Source organism: Leguminivora glycinivorella, chromosome 9, assembly GCF_023078275.1.
Source record: "Leguminivora glycinivorella isolate SPB_JAAS2020 chromosome 9, LegGlyc_1.1, whole genome shotgun sequence".
Lineage (NCBI taxonomy): Eukaryota > Metazoa > Arthropoda > Insecta > Lepidoptera > Tortricidae > Leguminivora > Leguminivora glycinivorella.
In genome coordinates this window covers 22799242-22825844 of record NC_062979.1, presented here as the reverse complement: position 1 = coordinate 22825844, position 26603 = coordinate 22799242, and the positions used below count along the sequence as shown (strand labels likewise).

The 26603-nt window shown below is 39.2% G+C and overlaps 3 protein-coding genes across 4 annotated transcripts in view; 1 reads left to right on the top strand and 2 right to left on the bottom strand.

Annotated features, from left to right (window-relative positions):
• The window catches only part of LOC125229918 (DCN1-like protein 4), a 373938-nt gene that overhangs the window by 178623 nt on the left and 168712 nt on the right, over window positions 1-26603 (top strand). The window lies entirely within an intron of this gene.
• On the bottom strand, window positions 851-25654 carry LOC125229916 (juvenile hormone esterase-like). 2 transcript variants are annotated; one of them, XM_048134858.1, is made up of 4 exons: window positions 25149-25480; window positions 23236-24551; window positions 19506-19687; window positions 851-904 (listed from the first exon to the last, which is right to left on the bottom strand). In XM_048134858.1, the coding sequence occupies exons 1-3, from the start codon at window positions 25278-25280 to the stop codon at window positions 19525-19527; spliced, it is 1611 nt and encodes a 536-aa protein (XP_047990815.1). In that variant the 5' UTR covers window positions 25281-25480; the 3' UTR covers window positions 851-904; window positions 19506-19524. The 2 variants fall into 2 exon arrangements, with proteins under 2 accessions (XP_047990815.1, XP_047990816.1); XM_048134859.1 differs by lacking the exon at window positions 851-904 and adding an exon at window positions 25620-25654 and having other exon boundaries at window positions 19399-19687; window positions 25149-25286.
• LOC125229922 (mucin-2-like) lies at window positions 1229-1867 on the bottom strand. The gene has a single exon (XM_048134869.1). The coding sequence runs from the start codon at window positions 1830-1832 to the stop codon at window positions 1272-1274; it is 561 nt and encodes a 186-aa protein (XP_047990826.1). The 5' UTR covers window positions 1833-1867; the 3' UTR covers window positions 1229-1271.

The window sequence follows — 26603 nt, the reverse complement described above, 5'->3', positions numbered from 1 at the left end:
CATGTTCCGTAAATTAATACGGAAATCTCTATTATTTATTGTGTAATGTTAATTATAAATTCGGCGAATTATTTTATCACGAAATATGTGTTGTTATTTATTGTTTTGTGGGTAATTTTGTCAATAGAATCTGAAAAATTAAACCTAAGAAAATGGTTTGTTTAGACTTAATATTGACTGGGATATAGACCGTGATTACCTTTTTGATTTTTGCCGAGCTCCCGATATTTCATCATTATCATCGAAAATGTCATGGTTTGTTTCTGTCTAAGAAAGTGAACCCATTTGAATTTTAGGCCACTGTAGAAGTTCTGCAGTAAAATAAAAGACGGTGTCAATAAGACAGGCTTCAAGAGTGACTAAGGATTAAAATTGGTTGATCTTATACCCGTGTTGTGCGGTTAAACGGACAAAGAGAATATTACAACACTGTTGCTACGAACAAAGAACTCTAAAAGAAACGAAAGCAGTAATTTAATTTTCCCCTCACTAGCTCGGAAACACGTGTTTTGTCCTTTAATACCAGCGGGTAAAAACGCATTTTATCCACTAGTGGGTAAAGTAATTTGACCTTGAATAAAGTCAAATTAACTGCTTTAAAATTGATAATAGTAGGTGAATCTAGTAATTAAGATGACTTACCACCTGTGGAACTACTGGAAGCAGTGATAAACGCATTTTTTTGCGTTGTAGTTTCCTCGCTACAGTGAGGGGAAAAGTTTTGTGTTACACTCGGGTGCAAATGTATTTTACTTCTCGTGTGTTAAAAAACTCGCAAGTTCAGAATTCTATTCTCGAACCACTCGCTTCGCTCGTGGTTCAACTATAGAATCCTTTCACTTGCTCGTTTTTCAAGTCCACACTCTTAAAATACAACTTTGCCCCCTTGTATAACAAATAACTATTTACAACCTACCTTTATTAGATATTCGGACTAACTACTTTACTATCTTAAACTTACATTCAACATTGTTACTAATGGACATATATTTATGGATATATATTTATACATAAACTAACTATTTCGGCTCAGTGATCCAAAGTGAATCTTGGCCTCCGAAACGAGAGATCGCCACCTGTCCCGATCCTGCGCAGCCTCTTGCCAGTATACATATATTATATATTTTCTAAACATTAGCAGAACACATTTTTGAATTACTGATTATGTTTAGCTTGTGAACTTTAGTTACGCTCACGTTCTGATAGTCCAAGCAAAATATCAATAAAATGAGTATTAACTACTTTATTGAATATAATAATTTTACAATCACTTAGGGTCTAAACACAAACAGCGGGGCCCTGTTCTGCAGCTGCAGTCTCGCGGTGTACTTCATGTTCTGTACATCATTCTCCGTCATAAACCTCACTTCCTGCAGCTCTCCATTGGGAAGCAACACGTAGTAAGTGCCAATGCTCTTCTGTACTTCCACTGGACCTTCTAACTTCTCAGCTTCAGGATTCTCTGTAGGCGTGGCATCAGTGGTAGGTGCACCATAGGTGTTGTCAGGTGCTCCGTAACTTGTGTCAGGGACTCCGTAGTTGGTAGCTGGTGGCTCGTTAGGGAGGGTAAAAGGCTGTGCTGGTTTCCAACCTGCTGCTGGGTAAGGAGCAGCTGCTTCGGCTTCATTCGGAAGCGTAAAAGGCTGTTCAGGCTTCCAACCCGAAGCAGGGTAAGGTGCACCGTCTGTAGTCGTTGCTTCTGTAGGTGAATCAGTCGTTGTGGGAGCCAGCTCTTGCCTTTGCGACCTGAACCTCGCTGGTCTGAAGCGAGGCGGCGAAGGCAGCTCGGCCACCACTACGGCAACGAAACAAGAAACGATGAGGAACTTCATCTTTGATCGCTAATCACTGAATGATGTTGATGATACTGCCCTGCTTAATTTATACTGGTTAAAATGTTTATGGTTCATTGTTGTATCATAAATGGTATCTAAGGACGATCCGGGGCTATTCTCGAAACGACCACTAGATAAAATTCTTCCTGCTGCGTAGTTCTAATACGTTTGAAGATCAAGTTGTACTGGCTATAAGTGGATGTATTAGGGATGTTTAGTGAATAAACTAAGGCAGAATTATAAGGATAAGAAGGCTGGTCACGTCGGCACTCGGCAGTGACCTCTTAATGTGGTAGAGTAACGTCATTGAGTCGTTATCAAGGTAATTAGGTAAGTTCTGAGACTATCTGCTGTTGTTCTTTGATTTCCGGTCGGATTACAAATCTGACGTTAGACACTAAAACAATTTAGCAAAAATTTAGTTTCGAAACTAACCTGCTTTTTTATAAAGTTTTACCGATAGCCCGATAGAAATGGTTTCGTTTCAATCATTGTGTTGAAATGTGTTGACGTTATAAATGTAGAAGTGCAAAATGTCAGGTCCCATTTAATCTACATATTGGAAATATTTAGTTAGTTATAGCCATGAGTTCAAACAAGCGCGGATCCAGCTTCGTGCCCAGGCGGGGGGGGGGTCACGTGGTAAAGGCCCAGGCCCCCGGGGGGGGTCACGTGGTCTATTTGTATGGCCAACCTAGGCTCCAGGGGGGGTCATGACCCCCATGACCCCCCCCTGGATCCGCGCATGAGTTCAAGTCATCACTCAAGACAGGCATTTTCAGTTTTAAAATTGTTCTAAGCCTTAGTGGTATCGATGTGCGACGTTTATGCTTATCACAAAGTTAAAGTTACCTTTTCATGTTGTATATTTCCGGTTCGTAATGGATAATCCGGTTCATAATAAATGAAAATTCCATGAAAGACGTTTCCAGGAAAGCAGTGTGAAATAAAATCGAACCGTTCGGATTCATGAAAATACCTTATCCATACTTAATATTATAAATGGGAAAGTGTGTGTCTGTTTGTTTGTCCGTCCTTCACGGCAAAACGGAGCGACGAATTGTCGTGATTTTTTAAGTGGAGATAGTTGAAGGGATGGAGAGTGACATAGTCTTTTTTGTCTCTTTCTAACGCGAGCGAAGCCGCGGGCAAAAGCTAGAATCAATATAATGAATGTTAATGTCACAATTTTACGGAATATTCCATACAAATATTTTAATTAAACTTGTTTCATCAGCCAAAGCTTATCGGAGTTCACGTGTAATTTGGCCGCAGTTCTCGGGTTTCTTTCACGGTTAATCCGAAACCAAGATTACTACGGGTTCTATAAATACCTGTTATCCAATATCTTTGTAAGATACATACTTACATACAGAAACATATATGTATAACTCCGTATAGATATATAAAGTTTAAGAGAAAAAGTACCTCGAAACCATCAAGAGAAAGGTTTGGTAGTCTAGATGGCGCCACACCTTTGGTTGACTCACTTGACTCTCGGGTAGATAGCACTAATATTAATATTAATTATAGTCAATTTTAACACATCAAAGACTTTTACTATATCCTCTTTGCAAATAGATAGAAGAATATGGGCCAAATTGTCAAAACCGAGGTTCAAAAAGGTTTAATCCTGTGTCGCGAGCTCGGGACGGGAGATGGCAGTCGAGACTATGCACTGTGACAAATTTTAGTTTGACAGTAATAGGCTAGTTTCCTAGACTTAAAAAAAATGCAGTGCACGAAATAAAGCACCACGAAATCAGAACAAAAATATGGACAGTAGTTATTTTTAAACATAATATCTATTTAATAAGTCAAAGAGAATGATACAAAGTAAATGAATTGACCGGGACGTCACTCCCTCAGTATTTCATAGTAATTCCATATTTATTAGCAAATCGTTTTGACAGTTCTTAAAAGGAAGCTGATTTGACTAGTAGGAAACTAGCCTAATATTCTCTGTGTCGATCCTGATTGTCAATTTTGAGTTGGTTTCATTCGTATCTCTTCTCACATCTCTAGACTTAACACATCTTATGCAAACAATGAATCTTAACTATAAGGGTAAATCCTGGGTGTACCTTTCGAAATGCAACCAAGTTTGCCCGCCGTACAGCAATTACTAGCTAACCCCTTAATACCCTTTACGGGGAGAATGGAGCAGCCCAATTAAACTATGCAAAACGCCAGGTTATGATACTGCTTGAGTACCTGCCAAATTGAACCCTGAGGTACGATTGGGCCACACAGTTAATAACATGGATACTTTAAAGACTATATTCATACTAATATTTATAAATGGGAAACTGTGTGTGTCTGTTTGTTTGTCCGTCCTTCACGGCAAAACGGAGCGACAAATTGTCGTGATTTTTTAAGTGAAGATAGTTGAAGGGATGGAGAGTGACGTAGGCTATTTTTTGTCTCCTTCTAAAGCGAATGAAGCCGCGGGCAAAAGCTAGTAGGGCTTATATTTCCGAGCTCATATAGCCCGGCAACTTTCAAATCAAGAGTGAACACTGAACAGGCATCTTCTGGGCGAGCTCACTGGGTGAGTCTTTGCCTTTTGCTAGTCTGTGGCCAAGAGTAAGCCCATCTACCTATATAAGAAATGTTTCAGACAGTGGGCTATTTCTCCACACTTGACACTGACAATTCTGTGCCTATTTCTGTGTTGATAAGTAACATTATTACTCAGCGTCAATATTTCCTTGAACATCAAATGAACGGCGAGATGTCTCAGTCGGGCGACTATTGTCGCTATTGTAAAATAGGCCACTGGTCATCGTTAGCGTTTCAATACACTTCCGTGTTATCCAAATGTTTGTTTCAATTTTTTTTTTTTTTATAAATGGGCTTACTCTTGACCACAGACTAGCCGAAGGCAAAGACCTACGATGGAGTGAGCTCGCCCAGAAGATGCCTGTTCACTCTTGATTTGAAGGTTGCCGGGTTATATGAGCTCGGAAATATAGCCGCCGGCAAGGAATTCCACTCCTTGGCAGTGCGCATAAGAAAAGAAGAAGCAAAGCGCTTCGTGCGGATTCGTGGAATATCCACCAAGTAAGGATTTATTTTAATTTTCCTTATTGGTACTTATCTACAGTATTTTTCCGGCTATACGAGGAAATGAACTGTCAAAATGATTACCAGGCGATAATGGGTCTGAAGGACATTTATCCATACTAATATTATAAACGGGAAAGTGTGTGTGTCTGTTTGTTTGTCCGTCTTTCACGACAAAACGGGGCGATGAATTGACGTGATTTTTTTAGTTAAGATAGTTGAATGGATGGAGTGACATAGATTACATTTTGTCTCTTTGTAGCCCCCACTTCCCTAAAAGGGGGGATTGAAGTTTGTATGGAGCATTCCGCAATTTTCGAATTTAACGCGAGCGAAGCCGCGGGAAAAAGCTAGTATTTAATATGACATCATATTGTTGGACTTTGACTTCGAAAATTTTTCATATATGGCCACTCCACGGATTTTAAAACCACGGTATGCGAGAAAAATTCCTCAGCCTATTGATATGATATGGATTGTTGGTGTTATAGATGTATAGGTATTTGATTTAATGTTCCAATCGGGCCTTGTCTGTGGTCAAAACGAACAAGACCAGGTTTCGCTCTAAAATGTTAGGTACTTTCTTTCACATCTCTCTTGTAAAATTCAATATTGTAACCTTGTTCACTGTAAAGTTTCAAGTTTGTGAACTTACCAGTATCGAAGCCAGGCGAGACCTGAAACGAGAAGGAATAAATTAATTTGGAACGATTGAACAACTTTTTTAATTATACCTTAACTATTCATAATAGTACATTACGATATTTACGATACAATTGCGTAAAAAAGGAAGTTCGAAACGAGTGGCGATAAATTAAAACACGACAGAAGGGAGTGTTTTAAATCGACACGAGTTACGAATTTCCTTTTCGCACGTGTATCGTACGACGTTTTTCAGTACAGATGAAGCTCCGAAGTTTCGACCTGGCATTATAATGAACCACTTCTCGCACTAGTGCGTAAAAAAAACACCATCTGTACTGAAAAGAATATTAGGATACAAGACTTAACTTCTCATGAGCGTTAGTTGATTGATATTATTACGATCTATTGAAACCAAAGAAGAAACTCGTACAATACAGAATACAGATAAGTATTTATAAAGTTTTTTATTAGATGTCTCATAACACGTGAACTCGATTATTTTCTTGTTAAAGATTATTTATAGAATTTTAAAATAATAAAATATTTTATTGAAAAAACTCAAATACTACGCTTGGTATTTTAATTTACAAAACAATAACAGAAAAACAAGAAATATTTTCCTCTAAATGAATGTCGTTTAGGGAAAATAAGAAATTTACTATTTAATTTATTTGAGATAGAAGTCACAGAATTAGCGCGAATTGACATCTCGTGTATTGATTTTGTACATAATGAAATTAATGAAAGTTCGCAAATAAAACCTTCTCAAGTATTTGCTTGGAAAATGTCCAATACAGACTTAAAATATACCAATAAACGTAAACTTATCCCGGGCAGACAATAGGCGAAAACTTCTGAGACATTTTGACGTTTTTGGAACTACCCGAATGTTCTGGAGAACTTCTTGACTTCGTGCCACCACCGCTTTTATCACCGCACCTCTCATCAAAGTTCAACCTCACTTTCTAGAGACGTGGCAAACCAAGAATAAACCGGCTTCTCCTTGGTTTTTGCCCAGAACGTGCAAGTTGTGAAATGAGCTACCTTATGAGGTCCCTTGCGCTATGACACTTAACGCCATCTACAAGTACACATAATCAAAAGCTACAAGACATTTTTTTGTGGCGCCATCTATGTGTGGTGTAGTGTATGTGCGTTCTTAGGCGGTCGCATTTGAATGCATGGGATGGTATGATCTTCTTATATTTAATCTATGGCGTAGCCGAATTCACAAACGCTCATGAAAAGCTCACGCTACTATCTCTTTCGTAGCTATCTATCTCTACCGCTCGAGCGTACTGGCGCGACAGAGCCAGACTACATTTTCTGCGGCGTTTTCGCATCGCAGAAATGCCATTCGGCTACGGGGCCTGATGTTGCTCATTTCTGGTCATGTGCTGCGTATACCATAAAAACAAAACCCACTTGAACTGTGTGCGCACTACTTAGTCCGATTTCAAAGTTATCATGGTAGAATATATGGTTCCTTCAGCTGCCGTCGGTAGTACTTCGTTCACCCTTATCCATTACCGAAACACAAAAGAGGCGAAAGACGTAATATTCCCCGTATTTAGAGTATTCCAAGCGTCCAATCTGAGGCCATTGTCGTGCTTTTAATAATCCATTGTTAGGTTATTGGAGATCCGGTTTTTGCGAGACGTCAAAGGTGGATATTTAGAGGTACTTGTGAATTGGTATCTAGCAGAAGATATAATACGAAATTTTTAATAATAATAATTAGATACGATACATCCTCTGTTGGTATGAAGTACGCCGCAGACCGGTAGACTACGTCGGAAACAGATGCTTAAATCTCACTGTCCAAGCCCCTAGGTCACGCGGCCGCGGTAGGCCTAAAGCGCTGGCTGGACGTCGTGACAGCGGATGAGCGGACATGCAAGAGAACAATCTCATACCTGAGGATTCCGAAGACTACAGGGCAAAGTGGAGAAGACTAAGCAAGGCGCTGGGCCGGGACAATGCAAGGTTGAAAAAGAAGAATATACACGGTGACATAAAAAAACACCAGCCATACTTAGCAAAGTGGCTTTCGAGATTATAATATACCTACAACTTTTATCATGGGACCAATGCTGAAATCGCGAACAAATGTTGAATTTAACGGAAAACAAAAAAAACGCTGAAAAAGTTTTCGTGGAACTGGGACTAAAACATTTTTTGCTTTATCCTCCGATACAGACTAGACTATTATCTAGATTTGCTGGATATATGTATAAATAGGTAGCTATTATATGGCTATGTCAGGCATTCTGCCAAAAATGTATGTGGGTCGGGCAATCATAAAGCTTTTGCGAAAATAATTATATTGATGGAAAACCATCTATCACGAGACCACACACTGTATATTTACTTAATTGTGACCTAGAAATGTAGAAAATTAAGAGGCAGGGACGAGCGATTCAGACAATATTAAAGATTAATATGTACAAAATCAGGGTTTTCAGCTATAAATAACCTTCCGTTAAAGTTAACGGAAATCAATTAAGACAGGTTGTATAACACTTTGAATTCTCGCATATTTGTACCCATTTTTAAAATCACTCAATGTCTTTGCATTCGCCTCGTGGGTGACTTTTAAAAATATTACTAAATAGTTAGTAATGCTTTTGCAGTTATTATTTTCTTTGCATGAATAGTTTACCTGATATTGTGATATTAGTTCAACTATACAAACAGTAAAATACTTCAATGAACCAAATTCACGTTTTCACGTTAACGTAATTCACACGTTAATATTCACAGCTGCAACGAACTGCAAATGACGTAGTTCACGTTTTAACGTTTTATAAAATAAAAGCTTCGAAGTTCCGGTAGTGACGTCACATGTGTGATATTGAATGTAAAAAATATTGTACGATATATGAGACATATTAAAAGTATACGGGAAATTAAATGGATACGTAGAAAAGGCATAATCCGTATTAGCAAGCTGAAGTAAATAAATAAAATAAATAAATATTGGGACACCTTACACAGATCAACTTAGCCCCAAACTAATCAAAGCTTGTACTATGAGTGCTAAGCGACGATATACATACTTAAATAGATAAATTACATACTTATACACTTACATAAAAAACATCCATGACTCAGGAACAAATATCTGTGCTCATCACACAAATAAATGCCCTTACCGGGATTCGAACCCAGGACCGCGGCTCAGCAGGCAAGGTCACTACCGACTGAGCCAGACCGGTCGTCAAAGGTCGGAAGTGGCAGTGGGCTGGCCATATTAGCCGTAGAACCGACAACCGTTGGGGTAAACGAGTTCTTAAGTGGAGACACTGGAGACCGCGTCTCGGCAAGCGTAGTGTAGGACGCCCTCAGGCAAGGTGGAGCGACGATTTGCGCAGGATGGCTGGCAGGAGCTGGATGCGAGCAGCCGAAGATCGGAAACGGTGGCGTGGTATTGGGGAGGCCTATGTCCAGCAGTGGACTGCGATAGGCTGATGATGATGATGATGTAGAAAAGGTGGAGAGAGAGCCTACTAACCTTTTTCACAGAAGTGGGACACGCTAGGATACATATTTACACACAGAGCAGGGGCCCATTTCTCAAAACTGAAAGTTACAAGTTACAAGCGGAAGTGTCTTTCCAACTTGTCATATTAGACATTGGCAACTGCTTGTAAATTGTAACTTGTAGCTTCGAGAAATGGGCCCCTGAGCTATTTAGACGACCGGTCTGGCTCAGTCGGTAGTGACCCTGCCTGCTTAGCCGCGGTCCTGGATTCGAATCCCGGTAAGGGCATTTATTTGTCTGATGAGCACAGATATTTGTTCCTGAGTCATGGATGTTTTCTATAAGTACGTATTTATCTATTTAAGTATGTACATCGTCGCTTAGCACTCATAGTAAACATTGCTTAGTTTGGGGCTAAGTTGATCTGTGTAAGGTGTCACACTGACAATTTTCTGCCTGTTTCTGGGTTGATAAGTAACACTTGAACCGACGATGAACGGCGAAGTCACTGTCGGGCGACAATTGTCACTCTTGTGGAATAGGCCCCAGGTGATATCGCAAAAGAACAACAGTAATATAGTACATTACGGCGTACAGCGGTCGTGTTTTAATTTATCGCCACTCGTTTCGGATTTCCTTTTTTACGCACTTGTATCGTAATTTACTATATTCGAATTCATGTTAAATTCTCTCAAAAGGCTACATCCTAAATTAAAACTCACTAAATGTGAGTGTGTTTAGTAAAACATGCCACTTTGTCGATTGCTATAAAGCCGCTTTGTCAGTTTAAATATTCATATAAAGATACAAACAAATCTCGTCTTTATGGTAAGCGACAAAGTGGGACGTTTTACTAAACACACTCACAAATATACACGTAGTGCCTAACTTATACATGTATCTACTAAGTTACAGTGTCTATCTCATGGACCAATATAATATATAGGAACGAAAATATAATGTATTTTGAATATATTTACCTATGACCAAAAATCTGTATCTGAGGCCGGCTCGAGTTAATGTGACGCATTATTCCATCGTATACGAAACCCATTACCCACTCTTAAAAGCTTATACGAATCGAACACCCACCAAAAATATTAACCTTACGCCCCTCCTATAAGATTTACATTTATCTGAAGTTTACTGAAAACATGTTATCCAGGAATCTTTGGCATTTTATGTAAATAAAGATTCTCCTTAAAAGGGTTCTGGTTATGTTGGTTCAAAATTATCACTAAAGGGATTAAACCTTTTGGGCGTTCCCAGACATTTAATTTATTTTAATGGCCAATATTAGTATGTTAAAACGGGCTCGGACAAGTTGAAGGGACGAAATTTCCATGGATTTAAATTTAATATATGTTACCTATCTTAAGTATGAATGTTGGTAAAACTGTTTGATGTAAAGATTAGTCACGCGACGATCCATTTACTAATATCCGACAGCACTTGAGACGGCCATTAGGCGTTAACAATAGAAAAAAAAGTGACCAAGGCCTCCAGTGCCTCAATTGCAGGGTACGCTGGTTCGATTCCAGCTTCAGGCACTGGAGGCCTTGGTCACTTTTTCTTTCAAATGTGTAATTTATTTTTGGTTTAATTTATATATATAGTGGTGTGACTACTTTAAGATAGCACAAGTTGAAATATTTTCAATAAAATATAATTTGACTTGTGTTAATTAGAGTTAACAATAGGATTAGTGATAACCTAACCATAAGATTAAAATTTTGAAAAAACCCCCGACCGCGACGTAGTGGACCGATTTTCATGAAATATGGCTAAGAACACTCCCGACTAAATCAGCTTTCAGACAAAAAAAAACTAAATCAAAATCGGTTCATCGGTTCGAGAGCTACGATGCCACAGACAGACAGACAGACAAACAGACATACACACAGACAGACACGTCAAACTTATAACACCCCGACGTTTTTCCGTCGGGGGTTAAAAACAAAATATACCAGCACACTGAGAGAAAATACAACCAGTTTTCATGTTCGTTCAACAAGTTTTTTGGTTAAAATAGCGCCTACGTGCTCTTTGGTTCAAACAACAAGCTACTTGTCATTTGAATCGGCAATATATTTGAATCAACAAGTCGATTTTATAAAAACAACCTGACACATATTGTTTTAAACATACGTTTGGCTGATTCAAACGGATAAACCGCAACAAGTCGAACTTGTTAAATTCACAATGCAAATTTCTCTCAGTGCAGGGTTAACACATGATTGCCACGAGAGAAACTGACTACCCTAGCGTTCTTTCCTATGCCATTATTGCAATTAGAAGAAGACATGTGCTCTAACTCGCTGTGACATATATGTAATGTATACATACATACATACAACACACATACAATCACGCCTGTATCCCATAAAGGGGTAGGCAGAGCACATGAAACTACTAAAGCCACAGTATAATAAAGAGTACTATCGTACAGTATGGCCACTCCCGCTCCCCACTGAAAGTGCCACCCACCCCCTCTCGGTTACCTCACAGTTACCGCCTGTCAAAAACGCCAACAGTCGACCTGTCATATCTAACTCACACAAGCATTGTACGCGTTTACCTACACGAGCTTAGAATGTGTGCTAGGAACGCGCCTCTTTCATATATTTGATCGCCAGTGTCCGAGGTGTGCTAAAGCTTCAGGACCACTCTTGGCAAATAAGGGGTTAAAAGAAAACGTAACTGTGGCATTGCAGTGACAGGTTGCCAGCCACTGCCTCTCGCCTACACCACAATTTAACCCATATCCCATAGTCGCCTTCTACGACACCCACGAGAAGAAAGGGGGTGGTGAAATTCTTAACCCGTCACCACACAGGCTACGGAGGGGTAGGCTATGTATACTCTCGCGGCAATCACGTGCTAACGCTGATGGCCAGACCCTTTTTCGGTGTGGTATTTTACATGCACTTTCGCTTTATTTTGGCTTTTGTTGTATGCAGTTGGTACGCACCGACGCTTTAATTGCTCCTAATTAGATAACAAAATGGAAACATTATAGGCCCTTTTAGTTTCAAGTACTATCAGGCCTTCGTATTTCAAATGGAGTAACTTATTTGCGTATTGCTGCGTACTGACGCAATTAGAGCATTCTATCCGATTCTCATTGTATTATTTATATATGTGGTGCCAACATCACAGTACGCTACAGTAGGCATTTACTGCAGCCTTCATGCGAATGCCACGTCAAGTCATTAGTCAATGATGTCCAATCAGCAGGTCACATGTTGCTGGCTCGGCCGAACGCACAATTTCGCCTGCGGCTGCAAATGCAGCAATCAGAGTAATCAGGCCCCGTAGCCGAATGGCATTTCTGCGACGCGAAATGCCACCGAAACGCCGCAGAAATGTAGTCTGGCTCTGTCGCGCCAATACGCAAGAGCGATAGAGAAAGATAGCTACGAAAGAGATATTATCGTCAGCGTTTGTGCATTCGGCTACGCACACAGGTTCTACCAAGGGCTATGCTCGCGTAAAGGCGCACTGAGAGAAAATACAACCAGTTTTCATGTTCGTTCAACAAGTTTTTTGGTTAAAATAGCGCCTACGTGCTCTTTGGTTCAAACAACAAGCTACTTGTCATTTGAATCGGCAATATATTTGAATCAACAAGTCGATTTTATAAAAACAACCTGACACATATTGTTTTAAACATACGTTTAGCTGATTCAAACGGATAAACCGCAACAAGTCGAACTTGTTAAATTCACAATGCAAATTTCTCTCATTGTGAATAAAGCTACTTAATATGGCAGTTACATTTGCATACGATTTGTGCTGAGAATGCCCACAAATAAATTTTATCGTCTTGGAAATATAGACATGGCCGCTAACGTTATCAAATAAGATGATTGTGATTAAGGGTCTCCCCAAAAATATCGATGTGTTTAACCAAAACACCGCTTTCCAGCAGGCGGATCGTATGCTTGTTTGTCACCGACGGACGTAGTATTAAAAAAAAGTGTAAATTGAAATCTTACGCCCAGTTGAAGAAATTAACATTTCTAAAAACGCATTTATTACTGAAACCGTCCTTAATAATTCATCGCTATCCCCATTACGAGCGACATAAGTAATTTTCAGACACATTACAGCATCTCGTAAATTACGTCCTTGTGGTCTCGAAATTAAATCCGAGCGCGTATGACGAACGAGCGACGACAGGTGGCACGGCACCTGGGCCTATACCACGAGATTTTACAATTACATTACGTTTGTTGTTTTTGACACATGGTGACACTGAAAGCTGTGTATTTAGAACGACGGATGAAGGTACAACCCGCCTCATCAGGGGCTATGTTGTTCCATGTAGACCGATCTTTTGAAAAATGTGCTGGTAAGAAAACCCGGCAACCTTCAAATCAAGAGTGAACAGGCATCTTCTGGGCGAGCTCACTCCATCGTAGGCCACGTCTTTGCCTTTGGCTAGTCTGTGGCCAAGAGTAAGCCCATTTATTATTAAAAAAAAAACTGTTTAAGGAACAAAGAACTTCAAAAAAATTCAGAAATTGAATTCCTTGAAAAAGCACAAGCAACCTCGTCACATTGTTTTCATACCTCATTTTTTCCTTTTTAGGGTTCTTAAAAATAGGTCCATATACTTACTAATATTTACCTGCCACTCTATCATGATTTCTTGTTTTTCTTTTTAGAATATGTTGCGAACTGTTCAGCGTAATATTCACGGAAAATATATGTAGCTAAAATTTGACTGTGTTTAGTAAAACGTCCCACTTTCTTGGTTACCATTAAGGCGAGATTTACTTGTATATCTATGTGAATAAACTGACAAAGCGGCTTTATAGCAATCGACAAAGTGGGACATTTTGCCGTGCACATTTACATTTTGTTTCTAGTGAGTAATCTTCTGGGGGCGCTTTCTCCATACAATAAATGTCATTTTCCATGACGTATACGCCATCGAGTAACGTATTAAAAACCCATGGTAGCCTCACAGAGTCGTAAATGTTGTTGTACCATTACATATACATTAATCTGTGAAACATTACCATGTTTACGATGATGTTTGATGTAACAGGAAAAGTAAAAATGTGTCGCGAATACAGCTGGCGGGTTTTGAAACAATTCAAAGCGTGTTTGCATAATACTACCTAACCACACCTCGGACACTGGCGATCAAATATATGAAAGAGGCGCGTTCCTAGCATACAGCCTAAGCTCGTGTAGGTGAACGCGTACTATCAGTACTATGCTTGTATGAGTGAAATATGGCAGGTCGACTGTTTGCGTCTTTGACATGAATGAATGAGAATGAGAAATTGCCTGTTAATGTTAATGTTCTTTTTGTTCCCGCAGGATTGTGTCAGCTGACTTATGTATAGGAAAGATCTGTGTAAGCTGAAGGTGTCGTGTCACGTATGAGTTAAAGATGTTAGAAAGTATATCTTACAGTTTTTATGTTTACTTAATTCTAAGAGGACGAGAAACCGCTGCCCCGCGCGGCTTTGACAGGCGGTAACTGTGAACCGAGAGGGGGTGGGGGGCACTTTCAGCGGGGAGCGGGAGTGGCCATATTGTACGATAGTACACTTTATTATACTGTGACCTAACTAAGTATATTCAAACTATACAATATACCGAAACGTCATAATCATATCGCTCTTCTGTAGTGGCAAAACAGAGCTGCTGCGTTTCGATCGACACGTAGCGTCAATGATTGTCACTTCGGCTAGATCGGCAGCAGAAAATACCGAGTCTGTGAAATTTGATGTACATTCATCACCATTACATCCGACGGGGTTTTTATTATTATTTATTGTTATTAAAATACAGTGACAAACTTATATCTAACATATAGTCCCACAAAACTCTGGAACAGAACGAGTTACATGATATCTCGTAAATTTCGAGACCCTTGTGGTCCCGAAATTTAATTTGAATACACATGACGAACGAGCAACGGCAGGTGTGTCGCGATTACCTCTAACGGGGTGCGATGCGATGTCACCGTGTTTTTTTTTTCACTGTGTATGTTGTGCTAAGCAATGTTTTTCTATTTATTTAACCTTTATTCCATAAAAACCCTTAAAGAACTTAATGCCATAAGGCATTCTCTGCTAGTCAAGCTTTAGACATTTAAGCATTGTGAAATGTAATGCATTAAACAACTTAGGACCACTTGCACCAACCACTTAACTCAGGGTTGGTGGGCTGTCATTTGTCAAATTCCATATAAAATGATGGGTTAACATCAATCGTAAATGAGTCCAGGTTATCCTGCCATCGCCGATGTGGTCTGCCGGATCTCCGGTTTGACTCGTGGGGCTCCCACTTCGTGGTTATCTTGGCCCACAAATCGTCCGGCATTCGGCAGACATGACCAGCCCAGTTCTAATTGAAGAACTTCTGCAGAAAATCAAAACTATACAAAGGGGATGAACATATCTCAAACGGCGCAAACATGCGATTATATATAGATTCTGGTTGCATGTTTGAGCCGTTTGGGGTGGAGACCATTGAACACTGGGGACCCGGAGCACACTCTGTTTTCTGGGAGATGGCAAAGCGTCTCATTGATGCTACGGGTGACCAGAGGGCTGGCTCATTTCTTGCGCAGCGAATAAGCATCGCGATCCAGCGCGGCAATGCTACCAGCCTTCTGCCACCCTACCACCCAATCCATCCAGCTTGCTCCTGTCTTTTATTTGTAAATATTTTTAAGTTCTTTTTATGTTTTTTTTTTATACAGATGTACTAATTTTATGAATAAATTTACCACTTATCTCTTAAATGTCACTTGACTTCCGTATATAGTGGAACTTTAAATTGGCGTTACTCGTAGGCTCGTATCTAAAACTAAGCCCCTAGACGGGTTGTAATGTAAATGTAATGTTGCACTTAGCTCGGAGCTCGGCAAGCGTTCAAGAGCGTAATGCTTTGCATACAATTACGTTGTGTTTCCTATGTCAGTGAGGGAAATGAGCTTCATGCATGTTTTCGAAGATGTCACTCAATACTGCTTCCCGTAACGGCCCAGCCACGACATTGGTCTAAGCGCGACAGCGGTGAGCGGCAGCCATACGTGCGAATGAAAAGTCCCATCGCTGTGTCTCGCTCCAATGTATGGCCGCCGCTCACCGCTGTCGCGCTTAGACCAATGTCGTGGCCGGGCAGTAAGATTAAAATGTTTCCAAACAACCCACTTTCGTTGTCAGGGGGGTTACCATGACGTACTAAAGATGTTCAGTTTAGGTTGAGAGAAAGGGACACAGCTATAGCAGTTACATAGCTCCGTCCCTCTCTCTCAACCTAAACTGAACGGCTTTAGCACGTCATGGTAACCCCCCAGGTTCCGCAGAAACTTCCAAATTGCCAAGTAGCTGAGTCGCACCGCGAGGATAAACAAGATCGCTAGAATAAATAAGCAAGATAACTATTTAAAAGAATCGTTTTTGATTGAAGCATGTATCTAATACGCCATATTTTTTACATTTAAGACTAATTTAGTCGCCCCTGATGGATAAAGGCCTCTCCTTTCTTGTTCCACCCAAACCTGTCGTCAGCATTATCTCACCATTTTCGGTAGAATACATCCAGTGGCCTGTTTCACCACAGTGGCAATAGTCACCCGACACCCGACAGTGTAAATGTCACTTTGGCGAAATAGGCCACAGGCCATCCCGCCTTTGTTCTGGCAAATAATGTGATGCAAAGTCAAACGTATCTTAAAAATCGAAGTAGGTACATCATGTCAAATGTTATTAGCTACATTTCCGGCTCCATTTCTTTTGATCCCTTATATCAAAAGCGTATCAACTGACCTACTTACCTACACGGATCAGGAACAAACTAACCACAATGAAAGGTAAAGTTTGGAAATCGGGATTAAACCCTTTAAACTGTGTAACTACCCGCTGAGCTGCAATGTAACTGGAATGGATTTTAACAATTTCGTTGTTTCGATTTAATAACCTTAATCCATACTTTTATGACAGTATAATAAAGAGTTATCGTACAGTACGGCCACTCCCGCTCCCCGCTGAAAGTGCCGCTCACCCCCTCTCGGTTACCTCACAGTTACCGCTTATCAAAAATACGAACAGTCGACCTTTCACTCATACCACAGAATATATAATAGTACAAGTACAGAAGGCCCACTGCTTTGAAGTTCACGAAATGCCGCCTTTTTAAATACCTACAAAATGATTACAAAGAAACGAGCCGCACGTGCGCAGGGTCGGACGCTAGGGTTGCCTATGTATTTAAAAAAAAAAATACTCAGATAAAATGTTATGCAATTATATTCAAGTCTTGGGTACTTTCTAGGTTTTGTTTAAATCCCAACGTTACAAGCCTGATTGAACGTTTCCGTGGGCCATAAATGACATAATCAATAGTAGATCTGTGTAAGATTGTCCTATTTTATTCATAATGTTTGTTTAACTAAGCGTTATTAGTCATTCCACACGCGAATATCGCATATGAACCTTTAAAAAAACTCGCGACGTATAGTAAACAATAGAAAGTGCGAACAAGCGTTACGTGAGAATGCGAGCCACCCCTGATTAGGCCGCGAACTCGCGGCCGCCCGCATGTACTTGTAGCGCGGCGATGGAATCGCGGAGTGAGCCGCCCCTGCTCATACAAGCACAGTACGCGTTCACCTACACGAGCTTAGACTGTGTGCTAGGAACGCGCCTCTTTCATATATTTGATCGCCAGTGTCCGAGGTGTGCATTTATTTTACTTTTTATTTTAATATTATAAATGGGAAAGTGTATGTCCGTGAAAGTGTCCGTCTTTCACGGCAAAACGGAGCGACGAATTGACGTGATTTTTTAAGTGGAGATAGTTGAAGGTTGAACATAACCATCAGGCGACCTGTCTGCTCGTTTGCCTCCTATCCCATAAAAAAAAGCTCACAGCCTCTGGTTCGATAGATCGAAGAGCGCTGGAGTATTGATCCAGAGAGGATCAATACTCCAGCATAATATTTTTAATCTAGCAGTAAGCATGCCAATGTACCTGACGTGTAAAATTTTATTTTATCAATAAAGGATTGTATTGTATTGTAGAGGCCGTGAGTTCAAGTCTCACCTAAGACATACATTTTCCCACTTTTAAAATTGGCTCAAGTATAATCAGATGCAAAGAGGAGGGGAGACCTAATTGATTGATATTAGGCTTCGATCTTCATCCATTTTTAACCCCCGACAAAAAAACGACGGGGTGTTGTACTTTTGACATGTCTGTTTGTCTTTTTGTCTGTGTGTGTGTGTCTGTCTGTGGCATCGTAGCTCCCGAACGGATGAACCGATTTAGTTTTTTTGTTTGAAAGCTGAGTTAGTCGGGAGTGTTCTTTTCTTAGCCATGTTTCATGAAAATTGGTTCACTATGTCGCGATAGGGGTTTTTTTCAAAATTTTAATTTTGTGGTTAGGTTACCATCGATGTTGTTTAACCAACCTAAGTTTCTAGTTTAATTATTTTTATTATGTTTTACATACCTTACCTACTTGTATTTTTGTCACATCAATAAATAAGTAAATAAAATATAATTATTATAATATACCTACCTATAGGTTATTAATGATAATAAAGTATCAAAACTGTTAGAACTCTGATCACGGTTTCTAAAATTCCAATTTTAAGTAATTAATTAACTGTTAAGTTTCACAAAATATTTGTTCCTTTCCGATGAAGAATTTAGAAGGACTTTTCACTTACAGAATATTTAATTAAAATTTTATTCTTAAGGTAATAAAATAACACTCAAGTGACACTTTAGTTAATCTTTAAAATTATGTCTAAAATATCGGAGAAAAAGTTACGGAGAGATCTGTTAAGACTAACATTTAATTAATCGAAAAATAAACTTTAAAAAAAAATCCGTCTTCAAAAACAAGCTCATTGCAAAACACGGAAAAACTAGAAAGCAAAAAAGAATGAACGTTTGAATTCAGATTTCTTATCGGATTGCAATAATCTAAACATACAAATTATAAACATATCAATTATTTTTGTAAGCCTTTATAGCCTTTAGCCTTTTTCAGGTGTGGTGAAATAGTTATTTGTTATACAAGGGGGCAGAGTAGTATTTTAACGCCGAGTGTGGAATTGAAAAACGAGCAAGTGAAAGGATTCTATAGTTGAACCACGAGCGAAGCGAGTGGTTCGAGAATAGAATCCTGAACTTGCGAGTTTTTTAACACACGAGATGTAAAATACATTTGCACCCGCGTGTAACACAAAAATTTTTCCCTCACTATAGCGAGGAAACTACAACGCAAAAAATGCGTTTACCACTGCTTCCAGTAGTTCTACAGGTGGTAAATCATCTTTATTACTAGATTCACTTACTTTTATCAATTTTAAAGCAGTTAAGTTGATTTTATTCAAGGTCAAATTACTTTACCCACTAGTGGATAAAATGCCTTTTTACCCGCTGGTATTAAAGGACAAAACACGTGTTTCCGAGCTAGTGAGGGGAAAAATATTTTATTTTACTTTATGTCATCTAAAACTCCATGCCGGCTTCTTCATATACGCTTCTCCAGAAAGCCATCATCTCGCTATCGAGATGGCCACCAACCACGAGTCGGTCTGCAATGCACAAGTAGTTCGCGTCCGCATTGAACTCGGGCCAAATCTCGCCAAGCGACGTGTCGGGAGTCGGGTCACTGAACACAAAAAAAAATATGAGTAAGGTACAGAGGGGTAGTTACGACTGGCAAATTAAACATGTAAAATCGGGTAACTCACGCAAAATTGTCGAAGATCACTCGACATGTTTCGCTACGTAACGAGGAGCATTTTCATTGAGCACGCGCGATGCCGATGGTATCCCGACGCAGATTGCGGGCCGCAGCTCGCTGCGACCGTTGACTCGGTGCGGGGGTCGGCGGCGGCAGGGGCGGTGCGAAACTATAGTACCCTCACTTCTTCGACAATTTTACGTGAAATAAAACTATGGAAACGGATTAAATCGCGTATAATGAATTTAAAATACATCCCGACGTTTCGAACTCTTTACAGCGTTCGTGGTCAACGGGTGACCACGAACGCTGTAAAGAGTTCGAAACGTCGGGATGTATTTTAAATTCATTATACGCGATTTAATCCGTTTCCATAGTTTTATTTCATGAGTAACTATCGCGGTAACCGAAGACAATAATTTTACGTGAGTTACCCGATTTTACATGTTTAATACATATGTTAGTGTCTCACGGTAGTATTATTATTAAAACGACTAGCAATTTACACATGAAACTACTCAACTTTCAGTTCCATCATAGCACGATAGTACTCTTTATTATACTGTGGTGCCACTCTTGGCAAATATGGAGTTGCAAGAAAACGAAAATGATGACATTGCAGTAAGTGCAGTGATAAGCTGCCAGTCTCTACGCCGCAATTTAACTCGTATCCCACAGTCGACTTCCACGATGTCCACGGGAATAAAGGGGTGGTTAAGTGCTTAAGCCGTCGCCACACGACACAGTATCATCATACCATCGTATTATACAGGGTGGCCCAAAATTACGTTAACAAAGAATAGGAAAACGTTGAAATAAACCAAAATATCTAAATAACCGAAATATATTTTTGGGACAATTTTTTCAGACTACTTACGTAAATTCACCTAACTTAAAACTATAAATTATAGCTTGTTATCAATCTTAAAACACTATCCCGTTTATTGATTACAAAAATTAGGATATTTAACAAAACCATATCCACTTTTAAAATTCACCTTCGTAAATTCATACTGGCTAAGCAAAAATGCAACGCTTAGGCAATCGTGCACACTCACACATATTTACATTTACACACATTACACACAAACACTAAGTTTTAAGCTAACTTTGTTTTATTTAGTATTTATTTTTCATTAACAATTTGTATACATATAGTCCATTTACTGAGTGCCACCCAGTCCAACTCCTGGTCCTTACTGAAAATCAGCGTCGCGGAGCGGGCCATGTGGCTCACGCCGAGACACCCAGCTGAGTAATGACCTTTTAGCGCAATCCACTATTATGTACAATTAGATTAAGCTAGTTATAAGTATGCTGTGCTAATAAACGTCTTTTCTTTCTTCTTTCTTTCTTCTTCTATACGTGCAATAAGTTAGACGAAAGTCATACTAGAGGTGCAGCGGCATATCGTTAATTTTTAGGGTTCCGTAGTCAACTAGGAACCCTTATAGTTTCGCCATGTCTGTCTGTCTGTCCGTCCGTCCGTCCGTCCGTCCGTCCGTCCGTCCGTCCGTCCGTCCGTCCGTCCGCGGATAATCTCAGTAACCGTTAGCACTAGAAAGCTGAAATTTGGTACCAATATGTATATCAATCACGCCGACAAAGTGCAAAAATAAAAAATGGAAAAAAATGTTTTATTAGGGTACCCCCCTACATGTAAAGTGGGGGCTGATATTTTTTTCATTCCAACCCCAATGTGTGATATATTGTTGGATAGGTATTTAAAAATGAATAAGGGTTTACTAAGAACGTTTTTTGATAATATTATTATTTTCGGAAATAATCGCTCCTAAAGGAAAAAAAAGTGCGTCCCCCCCCCCCCTCTAACTTTTGAACCATATGGTTAAAAAATATGAAAAAAATCACAAAAGTAGAACTTTATAAAGTTTTTCTAGGAAAATTGTTTTGAACTTGATAGGTTCAGTAGTTTTTGAGAAAAATACGGAAAACTACGGAACCCTACACTGAGCGTGGCCCGACACGCTCTTGGCCGGTTTTTGTTCTAATATTTGCGTTTGTACTTCAAAGCCAAAGGAGGATATTTTTAAAACGATTCGATTTACTTATTTGGTCAAAATCTATTAAGGTTTCACATTTTAATTTGTAGGATAATCATTCGTGTAAGGACAGAAAAATAATTATACAAACGTTTGTCAACGTATTTTTGAGCCACCCTGTATTATTACCGACTTCTGTGTATGTACATATTTAATACTGAACCACAGTAAATAAGTAAATATTAATATTTTAGCAAACTACCAACTTCAGTCGAAGTCAACATAGACTACGTAACTTTGAGATGCCATCAAAATATCACAAACTAGAGATTATTTATTCAATTCAAAGTTAACTTAACTATGCTAACTTTAACCTACCAAAATACCACAAAATTGATAACTTTGCGAGACGTACTCGCAAAGTTTCAATTAAAGCAAACCACCCACAGTTTTCATTGGAATTGATAATATACAGCAAATCTGTATTTTCACCACACTAACTTTAAAAGCCCTCTTGAATCTTCGAAAACGTTAGCAAAATTACATGTTAACCACAAGAGTGCAATAGTACATTACTACAGAGGCCGGGACAAAGGGGGTTGCCGGCCGAAGACATAAATAGACCATTTCCCGCCGAGGTATGTATAGTGCTTTTCTCAAACATGGTATGAAATAAATAAAGTCTACTGAAAATAGTAACTTTGGATCAGCTGTATCTCCTAAACGGTGCGTCGTAGCGCAAAAATAATCGAATTTTCGTTCCCCTTTGATGCCCCGTATACGCTTATAAAAAAACAAAAAGTTTAAAAAAAAATTCAAAAAAAACGAAAAAAATTTTTTTTGTATGAAAACGCACCCAAAATCAAATATTGTCTAGGGCCCCTACCAGTTGCAGTCGGCACGTCTATAAAGCCCCTTATAGTTTTTTTTTTAATTGGCTAAATACCTGGATGTTATGTCACAATTATCTGTGTTTGGAAATTAAAAAAGAGGACTTTGCCGGCCTTGGCCTGCAAGGTTTGTATGAAATTCCATTATCTATCAATCGTCCTAGCCGCACCTGCAACGTCATACTTCGCTGCCAATTATAAGGCACATAACATCAATATTTCATACCATGTTTGAGAAAAGTAATTTTACTTAAACAAATTTATACTTGATTTCTTAAGCTGGCTGTTAGAATTTACCACATTGAATAAACTGATGAGTTTGATTTAGTTTGATGTTTTAAAGTTAGTGTTATGTTTGTGTTGGTGTGGTGAAAAATGTTGTGTTTCACTCGGTCGGTGGCAAGTTTGTTTAACCTGGCCTTGAATATTGGCACGTGCGGTTAAACAACAACTTTGCCCCCTTGTAAAACAAATACCTATCGTTGTTGTTAAACATTTTGATAATACAGTATTACTAAACGTTGATTTATATTGTTTCAGTAATGTTGAATTAAGCACTGTGATTAGTAAAAACCATTCTTACCCGTTTTTGGCAAAGTTAGTAAACAGCATACACATCTTCTGAATCAAACTGTACGTTTTTGATTGCGTGTCCACTTTGAGAGGAAACGCATTGGCATGGAACAGGTAGAGGCAGTCATCCAGATGCGAGGCCCCGGCAAGCCCGAACTCCGTCACTGCTCGTCGGGCGAACAAGTTTCTCTCAGACTCCATGTGAAAAAGGTAGAAATACCTCCTACTTTCCCCCTGGTCTGGTATGCGTTCCGCGAATCTTTGAATCTGATATGTGAATCCAGTTTCCGAAAAGAAACGAACAAACCCTTTAACAGTATTTTCGTCGATAGCTTTCTTCCCAAAGTAGCGCTCTTTGATTCGTTTACTCAACTCCAAAATTTTCCTTTGCGGAACATTATATGAAATCTTCTTAGGGACCAACACTTCTGGCCAGTTTTCAAATCGGGCCAAAAAGTCTGGCTGGGCCAAACCAGCTATAAATAGAGCTTCTTCACTAGTGTAACCAATCATTAAGTCTACTTCATTAACTCTTCTTGCTTTTAGTGCTTCAAAGGGGTCCTCATTTAAAAATAATTCTTGACCGAAATCTTTTTCTGCTACGGGAACGAAAAAATTAGTTTTTCCGGCCTCCATGATCAAAACTTCCTCAAAAGCTAATAAACAAGGACCAGTATCAACCAGTTTTTCTACAGGGAGACTCTGGAAAAATTCAAGCAGTTTTTCTGGGTCGTCTGTATCTGATCCCAATTGTTTGCCAAGTTTAAAAGCACGTTCTCTTGGTTCAAAATTTTCACACCAATCGCAATTAGGTACTCCGCTCATTGCTATAGCTCTTTGGAACAATCCTTTGGACATCGGAGATAGCACATGAAAGGCAGTGGAAGCGCCACCAGCGCTTTGACCAAAAAGTGTTACATTATCAGGATCGCCACCAAATTGATCTATGTTACTCTTTACCCATCTAAGCGCTGCTACTTGATCTTTCATTCCTGCGTTACCTGGTACATCTTCAGTGTCCAGACATAGGAAGCCTAAAACCTCTAGTCTATAATTGATTGTGACTAGTATAACTCCTTGCTTGACTAAGAAGTCCGGTCCGTAGAAATCATCATTTCCTGAGCCGCTTTTAAAGGCGCCGCCATGGATGTATACCATGACAGGTAGCGGGTTAGCGGGTTCAAGCTCAGGAGTGTACACGTTGAGGTAAAGGCAGTCCTCACTGCCTTCGACGAACTTGTTGGCAAAGAAGTCGTACTGCGGACAGACGGGCCCATGTTGTGTGGCTTTTCGAATTCCTTCCCATGGAATTGGCGGCTGAGGTGCCTGGAAATATTTCATTTTATATTAAGTTAAATTAATCGCTTAAGTCACTTTTCGGTGAAGGAAGACATCGGGAGGAAGCCGGACTAATCACAATAAGGTCTAGTTACCCTTCGGGTTAAAAGGTCAGATGGCAGTCGCTTTCGTAAGTCACTGTACCTACCCTTACAATTAAATATTGCAATATACCTATTACTGCCATAAACAATGACCTTGCCCGGATTATCTTTATCAGTTAGATACGAAACTAAATAATATAATTATGAATTGCATATAGGTTTCCATGTTTATGTTTATTTGATGTCGATAAGATAGAGCGTGACTACAAAAAATATTGTCAATGCAATTTCAAACAGTGTTTTGATATGAGCAAATTTTTAAAAAAGGCGGGCTTGCTCCGAGAGTTTTACAAGGAGCTCTTATTACCGAGTATTTATAATTTCTTAAAGCCTTTTGATATACTTTAACAAATTAATACAGGTTTAAGAACATTTAAATACCTGCAGCAGGTATCGAAATATCACAATTTGTATTAAAATTAATTTGTATTTGCAAGAAACTTATTGAAAACAGGTAAAAAATAATAGTAACTCCACTTACCTTGAACCTCAGTTTGCCTATCGGAGGTGCGGCATAAGGCACACCTTTGAAGCTATAAAAATGACCATCTTTAGTCGCTAGTTCCTTCTTTTCACCCTCAAGCCAACCTTGTTCTACCAGCACTTTCGTCATTTTATACTGAAAGTTTATTAAAGACTACACTTTTGTTATTCTTTATGAATTCACAAATTGAAGCTTGATACTATAGTCGAAACAGATATAGTCGAAACAGTGCGGCTGAGTACACAAACATTAAACAATCCAACGTTCAATATATTATTATATTTCTGCAATTCATCAAACTTACATTGCGTCTCATTCTCCCATCAAGAAAAATATGAGACGCCAATACATAATTATCAACAATTGGACAGATAATACCACACTAATAAGCGTGTAAACATAAATTTGAATCGTTGTCTAGTGAAGATATTTGTGAACACAGAATTATAATAGAATTTTACAACTCACTTGAAAACTTAGTATTTCACTGACAAATTGTCGTGCAATTAATTGAACGAGTTATTAATATATCATGCGAACAATAACACCAGCCTCAACGACCTCGAGACTACGACTGGTTAATCTTTCTGTGATTTTAATATCACGTCCGATGATTTTTTCGATAATGGGTGTGAGTTAGGCCCTTTATACAAAGAGATTATCTTATACTTTTAAATGAGCAATTCTTGTATATTTATTTATTTATTTATATATATATATTTATTTACACTGACGATCTCGGAAACCGCTCTAACGATTTCGCAGAAATTTGTTATGTGGGGGTTTTGGGGGTGAAAAATCGGTCTAACTTATCCTTAGGTCCCGGAAAACGCGAATTTTCGAGTTTTCATGCGTTTTTCTTCGCGCGCCATCTCGTGTGCAGTAGTTGTACTGTTAAGACAGAATTCTTTCGGTCGATGTAAGTACTATTTATTGCAAACACTAGATGGCGACACAGGTCAAGGCTAAAACGAATAGAAAAATACACTATTTGAGTTTTTGTGGCGAAATGCGCGCCATCTCGTGTGGAGTAGTTGTGTTGTTAAGGCTGAGAATTCTTTCGCTCGATGTAGGTACTATTAATTTTTGAACTAGATGGCGACACATGTCAAGGATACGAAACAGAACCGAGCGAAGCTCGGTTGCCCAGATATTATGTATACAATTTGTTAGTGTGCTGGTGTTGATCGGAGCGTGTATAAATACTAGAAATCCACGAGCATGTGACGTCATTATGGCACCACTTTTCATGACAAAATATGACTGATCGCCAATTGCTCTACAAAATTTTCATAATGTGGCAGAGAAAAAGCGATACCAGTTACACACTATACTCATTGAAGATAGAGCAACTGATATTTATCTGTTTCAGTAGGTATATGGCATGCTTCTCATGGTAATATACCTACACGATGGTATAGAGGCATTTGAGGTCCTGCTTAATACCCTCGG

Coding starts and splice junctions, on each gene's coding strand:
- LOC125229922 (XM_048134869.1), bottom strand. CDS start 1,832: ATGAAGTTCCTCATCGTTTCTTGTTTCGTTGCCGTAGTGGTGGCCGAG.
- LOC125229916 (XM_048134859.1), bottom strand. CDS start 25,280: ATGACGAAAGTGCTGGTAGAACAAGGTTGGCTTGAGGGTGAAAAGAAG. Junction 24,552..25,148: donor TAGGCAAACTGAGGTTCAAG/GTAAGTGGAGTT, acceptor AAATATTTCCAG/GCACCTCAGCCGCCAATTCC. Junction 19,688..23,235: donor ACTAACTTTGCCAAAAACGG/GTAAGAATGGTT, acceptor TTTTGTGTTCAG/TGACCCGACTCCCGACACGT.